We start from the raw sequence: 11,239 nt of genomic DNA on the forward strand, positions 1-11,239 counted from the left end.
TTAGGTCTTTACTGAAGTTCAGCCATTAAATTAAACTCAATATAAAAACATTCAGTGAAAACAAATCACAAAAGGAAACTTTAGAATTCTAAACTATATAGCATGATCCAAATGATTTTTTTTTCCCTAATGAAATGGCTGAGCGTAATAATCTCAATATAAAAACTAATTTACACAGAAGTATAAGAGATTCATAGAAAATCCATCACAGTAAACAGATCAGTGTTTTTATAATTGTTACAAATAGGTATATATTTTGTAATTTTTACTAATGCCATACAATCAGTCAGCTACAAGAAATCTAATGTATAAAATGTATAAATCTTAGAGTGTCTATATGTATTTTTGAATTTTACTTATTCATTGATTTCTGTACTTTTTATATGCAATAATGCCTTACTTTATAATAAGATTATCCCCCTGTAGGCTCAAAAAGAGACTTGACACCCAGAGAAAGCAATTTCCCTGTAGCAGGTGCATACAGCAGGTGGTTCCACATGGTACCTGCATTGCAAAGGTAGATTTAGTCAGAGATTTTATTTTAATATGAAAACCTTATTGCAGCCTGAGCCACCACTGGGTAATGTGCCAAAAAGCATGTCTGCAGCATGATTTATTACGTGAAAATACCACCGAACTAATCAGTGGAGTTACTAATTAATACAAATCTGCATTTTTTGCATAAGCAATTAGTGCAAGGAGAGTGCAATGAAAAAGGAAGTTGACTCGTTTAATCTCAGTGCCTATTCAAGCGGAAAGACCCACCAGGGCCAAGCACTAGATCTACATTTGGAATTTTTCCCTTTTGATTAGTTAAAGACACTAAAAGGTCAAATTATCAATATTTAATTCAAATGGAAATGCATTTATAAAAAGAGAAAACAGAATACTTAACTTAAAGAAGGTGGGAACTGAAAACTATATATATAGATCAAAATTAATTAGATTTTCCACTTATAACAACTTAAATCAAACCTGATTAAAAATTCTAGTTCCTATTAATAGTTGTTTTTAAACCTCAGTAAGTGGGGAAAACTACCACCAATACAAAGGAGAGCCACTGGAAAAGCTCTTATTCCCTCTCTCCATTAATAGTTATGATTCACAGTGATCTTTCTATCAAAGCTTTAAGATAGATTTGTTTTTAAAATTAAATGTAATATTTTAAAATCTCATATGGTTTAGTAATTATGTAATTCAAAAATTCAAAAAACATGTCTCTTAGCTATTGAATCACTTAATTTCATCTGATTTATTTTCCATTAACTCAATAGAAATTGTTTACAAAATTAAATTATTATATTGGGTTGCAATTGTAGAAGGAAAAGGGAGTGACATTATTTTCATAACTAGCATAAAGAACATCACTTTAAACACTCCAAGATATGCTTTTCTCATTCAGATAACCAGAGAACTTTCAAGTAAAATGATTTATTTTCTTTTAGCTTTAAAAGCCAGAAAAAAAATTTGTTCTTGAAGGAGAAAGAAAAAGTTTTTTTTTTTTCACTAATCAGATTCCATAATTATTTTGGAAATTCTCAACTATATTTCAGCTTCATCAGGTGGAATCTATTTTTTCTTCTCTCTCTCTCTCTCTCTCTCTCTCTCTCTCTCTCTCTCTCTCTCTCTCTCTCTCTCTCTCTCTCTCTCTCTCTCTCTCTCTCTCTCTCTCCTTCCCTCCCTCCCCCCCCTCTCTTTCTCAAACTTTAAAACTATAAAACTATTTTCAAAAAGAATAGGCTTACAATATAGGTTACAAGACATCCTGATTAAAGTCCTAAAATTTAAGGGGAAAAAAAAAGCTCAAGTAAAAGTAACTTTTTGCAAAGAAATACTTTTAGAAGAGAGGAAGGAGGGGAGAAAATGAAGGAAAGAAGAATCATGATAAATGTGTTTTTGTTTGAGGATGAAAAATGAAGGTAAGTGCGGGGAGAAGACCGGGAATTGTCCACGGTGCTGAGGACATTTTCCCTTCTGTTTTTTTCCACTCTAACTCTAAATCTAACTTCCTCTGTAGTTCCTACTCTCCTTTATAGCTTACCTAGAACCCCACCGTTCCTCCCCCCATCCTCAATCATTTTTGAGGATCTATTGTTCTGAAGACAACTTCCTTAATTCTCTCCAATTTTTTTTTTTTTTTTTTTTTTTTTTTTTTTTTTTTTTTTTTTTTTTTTGAGGAAGGGAGACGTAAAGGGGTTGTTAAAAAAGAGAAGGCTGGTAATAATTTAATCCTTGCCAGTTACCTGGTTATGTACTCCCCTTTGGACTACAATATGTTACCGAGGCTGCCCTTAAACAGGTGTGCGAACTCTGGTCAAACATGCCATTCACTATACACATAGGGACAGAGCCCTTCAGCGAGCATCTGAGGCAGAAAAGCCGTTCGGTAATCTCACAGACAAACTTAATTTGCCATAATCTTCCGAGATATACTGACTTTAATTTGTAAAGGCTTTTTCCTGTTTGTTTTGTTTTTAAAATGAGACATGCCAGTATGGAAAGAAATAGAAGCAAGAATACATGAAGTGCCAAAGGCCTCATTAATTTCAGGGGGCGGGGGAGGGAGGCTGGGGTTAAGGCCAGGAAAACGTAAATAACAAATAAAAGAGACCCATACAAGCAGAGCTGTGGAAATACTGTACTAAATCATTCACCAAATTACAACCAAGGCTTACTCTCTCCAATAGCTTTAAGCTATTTGGAGGGAAAGGGGGGAGGGATTCATTTTTTCCCCGTCGATCTCGCAGGTGCAATATGAATCAATTATCTTAATTAAGATAATGCCGCAAGCCCAAGAGATTTGCATCGGACGGATTTTGCACTCTGGACAACTGCGAGGCATTTTAATAGCGTTTCCGTTACTTCCAGATCAGGTTTGAGCAACTACAAGCCTCTTAGCCTCAATAGGAGTCAAAGCTCGGCTCTTCTCTGGAGATACAGATTCTCACTGGGTCCCCAGCGCTAAGGGCTTGTTGTCTTACTCCAAGAAAGCGATTTTTTTTTTTTTTTAGCCTGAAGACTAACTATTAAAAGAATAACTTAAATAGGACCTTTAGAACCCTAAGGGCCACGATTGAAGCTCTTTCCCTCAAGCCTATTATGTTTGCTTCTTTTGACCCCAATCTTCCGGTCCCTTATCCTATCCCTTCAAATCCACTTGTCTTTCATATTCTGGGATCCGATGGTCCTCCTTCGCTGCAGCTTTTCTGAAAGGGAAAAATGTGGTGGGGATGGAGGGAGATACGGAAAGGGATTGGAGAGAGGGAGAAACTATTCAACGACACTTGAACCTTTCACTAATAAGAACAGTTCACTTCTGCTTCCCAGAGAAATAGGTCATTTGGGGAGATACCCAGGCACAGAATTCCTCTCCCAATCCTTTAGCCTTTGATCCTCTGGACTTGGGCCATCTCTTAGTCTCCTAATTTTACACTCACGTAGATGGTTTCCACATAGTTCTCCCAACAGATCATTTCCCCTTCCCCCTCCCTACTTTTCCCCGGCGGCTGGACATTCCCGCTGCTCCTGCTGCTGCAGTAACGGTCAGGCCCTAGTTCACCAGCAGATGAGCTGAAAGGGAGACCTAAGAGGGAAACAGATTTGGGACATTGCATGGGGTCAGTGAGCCGTGAAAGGGGCTTTTGTTGTGAGCGCGTGCGGTTCGCGTGCAGCGCTGAGGACCTGAGTCCCCAACCAGGGGGCCAAGAAGGGGGAAAGGACTGGTGATGGGAAGAATAGGGATGTGTAGGGGGAAGAGGATTTAGTGAGAGCAAAAGAGAAAGGAGTCAATGGAAAAACAAAAACGGTAACTTAGAGATGAGAAGGGGGTAACAATGTTCGGACAATGAAAATAAGGAGGCGGAAGGAAGGAAAGATGTGGAAAATGAGTGTGATTGCAGAAGACAGAAGAAAAGCTAGAGAGCTTCGGTCTCTGTTAAGTAGACTCGTACAGCTGCACATCAAACACACGGACTTCTTGGACTTGTCTTCCTTCTCTGCTCAACAACTTTCCTTTTACCTTTCAAATCTGAACCAAGGAGCTGTCCTTCTCCAACTATAGTTTCAGTTTTGTTTTGTTTTATTTTTCCTATCTGGAAATAATTAGCTTAACTTTCCCAATCCAATAATCATCTGGCTTCAAGAAACAAAAACATTACATTTTAAATGGCTTAAAAATATTTTTTTGCGTGGTTTTGATGTGTATGTTTTATTTGATATCTGATGTCCTTTTTGGCTCTCATTGTTCTTTTCTTTCTCAGAGTTTTTCTAGATTACAATGGCTGAATAGATCGAAAATCCAAGCATTGCATTTTTAGTAAAAAAATAAAAATGCTGCTGGTTTCATTCCTCTAATTTCCTATTTCCAAACAACTTAAATTAGAAATGGGCATGAATTAACCTAATGAAAAAGATGGAGGCCAACTTAGATTAGCTAGGTGGATAGAGCATTATTAAGTTCTTATTATGAGATAATAACGAGGGTTTATCCACCTAAGAATGATTTCAATCCTACGTGAAACTTCTATCACCTGGATCTCTGTCCAGTAGAAGATTCTAATAAGTCATTATTTTAAAATTCGGTGGTTCCTAGATACTTGTAGCATAACACTCACTTTCTCTCTCTCTCTCTCTCTCTCTCTCTCTCTCTCTCTCTCTCTCTCTCTCTCTCTCTCTCTCTCTCTCTCTCTCTCTCTCTCTCTCTTTTCCTCCCTCCCTCCCTTCTTCTCTTCCTTTCTCCTCCCCTCAAAAAATCCTGAATATTGAATGAAGAAACATTGAAGGTAAGTCAATAAGAGATATATTATCCCATTTGAAGGCCAAGAAGTTCGAAATACAATCAGGTACAAGCCACATCTCTATCTTTAGAATTAAAACTATTCCATCGCCCTTTGAGTTTTTCTTTGTTAAATACATCTCCCAAATTAGTGTTTCAAAGGAATATTGAAGAAATATGTAGTTCGTCCGAGAGAACGCTCAAAATATAGCTCTAGTTGAATTACTTTGTATCCTTAAGTATCCTTATCATCTAGCAAAATTCAAAAACAGTCATTGAAATCTGCCTCTGAAATCCAGAAATAACAATTCCACTTTTAAAAGTACGAGTTTTTCCTCTAAATCTAAATCCTCTGATAACGTTCGGGGTCCCTAACGTCCCCTTCCCTTCAACTCCCAAGACAATTGTTTGCGAACTCTGAGCTTTAAGGGCAATTACCTTTAAATAATCTATTCAAGTGCAAAACATTCTAGTGGATTCCTGGTTTAGCTGCGGACATTTTGGCCCGAGGAGGTGTGCTAAGGAGTAGCTAAGCCTCCCAAGTCAGTCTTTGAACCTGATTTGGTGGTAACTAATAGACTGATAAAGTGAATCATTCAAAACTAGTCAGGATAATTCTATGATTAATTGTGAATCTGTGTCCTGGTAAAGCCCCTAAAAAGCATAACACTTTCGGGCTTTCGGGATTGCTTTCTTTTGCAAAGGTTCAAATCAAAAGTGAATGACTGTCAGAACAAATGTAGGTGAACCAGCCTTTCCACCCAACAGAAAGGGAAATGGTCTATATAGAAAAAAATAGCCTAAATCTAAATATCTAAATGAATAAATGAATACCCACCACATCTCATTTTTATTATTTTTTTAAAAGACGTTTGTGAAGCAAGATATTTACAAATGCGAATCCAATGGCAATTGTGTAATGTAAAAATTGTAGGAAGAAAAAACCGCACACATTTTACGCCAGGCCAGATTTTTTTTTTTTTTTTTTTTTTTTTTTTTCTTCAAGAAAGCAGGTAGTGCTAGTAGTAGTCTCTCCTGGTCCCGGTTCCGCGGAAATACACGTTGTCTTCCCTCTGCAACTGATTCGGGGACTAGGGCTTCAGAGGCATGCTTAATACTTTAGTACTCCCAGAAGCATTCCTTCAGGCCCACTGGGATTGATTACAGTGTACCAAAATGATGCTGTACTTCTTTAAAAATCATGTTCTTGAAGAGCCATTAATCTCTAGTCCTGGGGCGGCTCTTTCATGAAAAGAGTTAGAACCGACAAGAGCTAAGGCATCTTTAACTGTTCTCAAAACTCAGCACCAATATCTAACGGGTCCCTAGAGGATTCTATATGCGATGAGGGAAAATGAGCAGTAAAAGTGAGTAGATATCAAGGAAGGAAAGAAGGCAAATGCAGGGAAAGCTGTTGCCGAGAGAGGAAGGACATGAAGACAAACAGGATCTCCAGTAGAAAAAAGCGTTCATGTGGTCAATGGGGAGAGGAGAAACTAGAGTAGAGCCACCTTGATCTCACGGTTCCCTTCCTGAACTATTCACCACTGTCCCAGTTCTATACTTCCACCTCGCCCCTCACTGAGCATTCATTAGCTTCATTTCCCCGCCCTCATCACTCCTCTCCCCGGAACTCCCCCTTCGTTTTTTTCTTCGCCTTTTGCTGTCTAAAGGGTTAATCTCTCCTGCGGGTAAAAACAGGTCCGCGGAGTCTCTAACTGGCGACAGATGGGCCACTTTCTTCTGGCCACAAAGGGGCCAGAATGGAGCGCTCCACGGAATACAAATGGGTAGGTCACGTGGCACCCGGGCCCTTTGCTTGACGGAGAAGACCATATGGCGCATGCCGGGGAGGAAGAAGAAGAGTTCGGGGAGGGGCGGGAGAGGAGAGAGGGAGAGAAGGAGGGAGGAAAGGACATAGAGTAGGAGTCGAGCTGGAAGGAGAGGAGGGCGGGAGCATAGGGAAGCTGTAGGCAGGGAGGGGAAAGCAGATAGTCAGAACCCGTGCGCAGGCGCTGGGCGTTACAAACCAGCTCCTGGGTCTCCTCCTCCCCCACCCGCCCTCTCCTAGCATCACCAACTCCGCTATATAACCTGAGAGCCCAGAGCACAGCCCCCCAGAAACAAGAATTCAGTCCCTCACAGGAGAGAATCCCGGGAGTTAACAGGGTTATGAGACGATCACTGCAAAGGACACATTAACTAACGCAGGTAATTATGATTCTTCTCGTTTCATCCCCTCAAATGCAGCATTAGAGCACACATACATGCCTTGTGTCTATTGAAATACCCACGCACTCAAGTATTGGTTTACAGCATGTACAGCTTAAACACCGAAGACAGTTTTGTGTCTTTTTTTTGGTTTTGTTTTGTTTTGTTTTGTTTTTTGGGGGGAGGGCGGAGAGAACCCTCTGAGATTATATCAATTCAGTGTTTCCAAAGACCTAAAATAACAATTATTATTATAACTTTATGATTTCCTATACACATTCATACAACTAGCTCCTGTTGTCAATTTTTTTCCTTCTATTTTTCCATGTTTTGGTGTTTTGTTTTGTTTTGTTTTTTCTAAACAAGTATAAAGGGATTGGGTTTTGAAGGCAAGATTTTTTTTTTTTCCTGAGTTGGGCAAAGGAACCTGAAGAGGCTTTTAAATCGTGCTCTGCACACCCACTCCCCGTCAAGAAAAGCGGATTCTGAGGTAGTTTAATTTGGAGGTAAAGAGTTGGAGAAGAGAGCTGAAATTGCAGTTGCTGCTACCTGTTAGCAGTCGAGCAAGCTTCACTATTGGAGTCCTATATTTCACTTGAAGCCTTTCATTTTCATTATTGGAAGCAGCGACTTTCCCACTGCTGATCATTGTAGAGGGGTGAAAGATTATAATTATTCCATCTTTTAAAGAGAAAAGGTTTGAGCAGAACTTTCAAAAGCCCCCATAAAAGGATGGCCGAACATTTCAATGGGCTGTTTATTAAAGAGGAGCTTTCTGCACCTGATCCCGGGCACAAGAGAACTGCTCTTTGCTTTGACCTGAACACTTATGAAGATGTGATAGCTTTTGCAAAATGTTGGAGATTCAGTGTTTAGGTGGGGATAGGACTAAGAGAAAAAGCTAGTTACTTTTGTTTTCACTTTTTGTTATTATTGATGATAAAATTAATTTTGGAAACTTTTTTCCGTCTTCCAATTAATTTTCCTTACATATAATATCAAATTCACTTCCAAATGCAGGCAAATTGAATGTTGATATTTTGAACTTAAATCATTTTATTAATAGGAGAAACGGACAGAATTAAGATTTTTTAAAACACGACACATTTTTGCAGAGATATTAGGGACTCTGACACATGCTGATACATATGAAATAGCTAAAAATGGATATGTATTTAATTTATTTTCATCACATCACCCAAACATTTAATCACTATAAACACTCTTAAGAAGAAGTGCATACACACATATTCACACTAATACAGGCTACACCATGCCAATATAACACATTGGATTTGTCCAGTCCCCCGGGAATTCAGTGCTTTGATTAATTGGTCTCTTCCTTACACAAGCATTTAGAATACAGTATTGAGGTGGGGTGGGGGATTTAATTTCTTTCCTTTGAATATGGTGTTTCCCTTTCCCCCCTTTCTTTTTGGTCTCTCCTATTAAATGTAGGACTTGAAACATGACCAAATCATACAGTGAGAGCGGGCTAATGGGGGAGCCTCAGCCCCAGGGTCCCCCGAGCTGGACAGATGAGTGTCTTAGTTCTCAAGATGAGGAGCACGAAGCGGACAAGAAGGATGACGATCCTGAAGCCATGAACCCGGAGGAGGACTCGTTGAGGAACGGGGTTGAGGAAGAGGACGAAGAAGAAGACTTGGAAGAAGAAGAGGAGGAGGAAGAGGAAGACGATGATCAAAAACCCAAGAGACGTGGTCCTAAAAAGAAGAAGATGACTAAGGCCCGGATGGAGCGGTTTAAGCTGAGGCGCATGAAGGCTAATGCCCGGGAGAGAAATCGCATGCATGGGTTAAACGCTGCACTAGACAATTTGCGCAAAGTGGTGCCCTGCTACTCCAAAACTCAGAAACTGTCCAAAATCGAAACTCTGCGTCTGGCCAAGAACTACATTTGGGCTCTCTCCGAGATACTGCGCTCTGGTAAGAGCCCGGACCTAGTGTCTTTCGTACAGACCCTCTGCAAAGGTTTATCCCAGCCCACCACCAACCTGGTAGCTGGTTGCCTACAGCTCAACCCTCGGACTTTCCTGCCGGAACAAAACCAGGATATGCCACCCCATTTACCATCAGCCAGTGCTTCCTTCTCGGTACATCCTTATTCTTATCAATCTCCCGGGCTTCCCAGCCCGCCCTATGGAACCATGGACAGCTCCCATATCTTCCACGTAAAGCCGCCGCCTCACTCCTATGGGGCTGCCCTAGAGCCCTTTTTCGAAAGTACTCTCACTGATTGCACCAGCCCTTCCTTTGACGGACCCCTCAGTCCACCACTCAGCATCAATGGGAATTTCTCTTTCAAACATGAACCCTCCACCGAGTTTGACAAAAATTATGCCTTTACCATGCACTATCCTGCAGCGACCCTGGCAGGAGCCCAAGGCCATGGATCAATCTTCTCTGGCACTGCTGCTCCCCGCTGTGAGATCCCAATAGACAACATTATGTCCTATGATAGCCATTCACATCATGAGCGAGTCATGAGTGCCCAGCTCAATGCCATCTTTCACGATTAACCCTTGAAGAGTCGCATCGATTTTATGATCAGAAGGAAAACGAATCAACTGTGCTTACAGTGACTGTCTTGTTTACAAAGGGCAGCCCTTTGGGTACCACTGCTGCAAAGTGCAAATATTCCACGCTTCAAGTGATATATGTATTTATTGTCTTTACTGCCTTTAGGAGAAACAGGGATGCAAAGTTCCTGTTTATCTTATGTATTATTTTCTATAGCTCCTCTATTTTAAAGAAAAAAAAAAAAGAAAAAGTAAAGAAAAAAGAAACTACACTGTCAATTTAGTGTAGCTGTATTCAGATCATATTAACTATCTGATCAGATAACAAAATCACAAGCAATAATTAGGATCTATGCAATTTTTAAACTAGTAAATGGGCCAATTAAAATATATATAAATATATATTTTTCAACCAACATTTTACTACTTGTTACCTTTCCCATGCTGAATTATTTTGTTGTGATTTTGTACAGAATTTTTAATGACTTTTTATAATGTGGATTTCCTATTTTAAAACCATGCAGCTTCATCAATTTTTATACATATTGGAAAAGTAGAATTATATCTAATTTATACAAAATAATTTAAATAATTTAAACCAGCAGAAAAGTGCTTAGAAAGTTATTATGTTGCCTTAGCACTTCTTTCCTATTTGTAAAAATTGCACAATTTGAGCAGTTTCTTTCCCATTAAAGTCTTTCCCCCTATGATAAAAACCAGAATCATAGCTCTCAAGTTTGACTCAAACACAAAAGACTTATTTTCTATCAAAACATATCAGTTCAACACATTACTTGCACAAACTTGTATATAAATATTTTAAGCAAATGCCAACACCCTTTTTTTGAAATCAAAAGCTGCTTGACTATCACATACAATTTGCACTGTTTCTTTTTAGTCATATACTGCTTTGCATTCCATGATTTTACAGAGAATTTGAAAATATTGATGTTTCCAGACAAAATAAATGCATGATTTTATACATACATACACAAATCGTGTTTTGTCATATATTCATCTTATGAATCTGAACCTAAAATGAATCAGGTTGTTAATGTTGGGCTTTATACCTATCGTAGTCAATTAGTACAGTAGCTTAAAACAAATTTGAACCATTTAATCCATAATTAGAACAATAGCTATTGCATGTACAATGCAGTTCAGAATAAGTGCTGTCTGAAATGTAATGCTGGTTCAACTGGAATCAATTTGTACTGTAATTTTGTTTGTAATCCTGTATATTATGGTGTAATGCACATTGGGATTTTAGAAAACATTCATCATTTGCAATAAAATAGTATTGGATGTTCGATCAATTGTTGAATTTCTTCTTAAAGGTGTTCTTTCCCTTCATGTAAACATTTCCTATGGGATTATTGTTTAATTTGGTGAGATCATAAAAGGTGCAACATTAATTATTTGTAGAATAAAATGAACTAGAAAAAGTTCTGGACTCCATATTTTCTTTTGCTTTCATTTTTTTTTTATTCCTAGGCATTTCAACAAGATATCCCAGAGGCTAGAAACACACAAATGCAATTACAGTTGTTTGAAATGTGAAAACAAAATCCCCTTTTCACATTCCAAACAATTTCAATGACAAAACCATTTATTTATTTATTTGACAAAGTTGGGCATACCATTCCCTTTAGAATTTGGTGCTCAACCTCAAAAATCACTTTTAGATAAAAAAGAAAGAACTCAGGGTAAACATC

At 38.7% G+C, this 11,239-nt stretch overlaps 1 protein-coding gene across 1 annotated transcript; it reads left to right on the forward strand.

Moving 5' to 3' along the window:
* The first annotated feature begins 6,834 nt into the window (after window positions 1-6,834).
* On the forward strand, window positions 6,835-10,834 carry NEUROD1 (neuronal differentiation 1). Its single transcript, XM_074302959.1, has 2 exons — window positions 6,835-6,985; window positions 8,444-10,834. The coding sequence occupies exon 2, from the start codon at window positions 8,454-8,456 to the stop codon at window positions 9,522-9,524; it is 1,071 nt and encodes a 356-aa protein (XP_074159060.1). The 5' UTR covers window positions 6,835-6,985; window positions 8,444-8,453; the 3' UTR covers window positions 9,525-10,834.
* The last annotated feature ends 405 nt before the right edge of the window (window positions 10,835-11,239 follow it).

Source organism: Sminthopsis crassicaudata, chromosome 3 (genome assembly GCF_048593235.1).
Source record: "Sminthopsis crassicaudata isolate SCR6 chromosome 3, ASM4859323v1, whole genome shotgun sequence".
Taxonomy (NCBI): domain Eukaryota; kingdom Metazoa; phylum Chordata; class Mammalia; order Dasyuromorphia; family Dasyuridae; genus Sminthopsis; species Sminthopsis crassicaudata.

What these genes read in the sequence shown, in the direction of transcription:
- NEUROD1 (XM_074302959.1), top strand. Translation starts at nt 8,454, where the DNA reads ATGACCAAATCATACAGTGAGAGCGGGCTAATGGGGGAGCCTCAGCCC.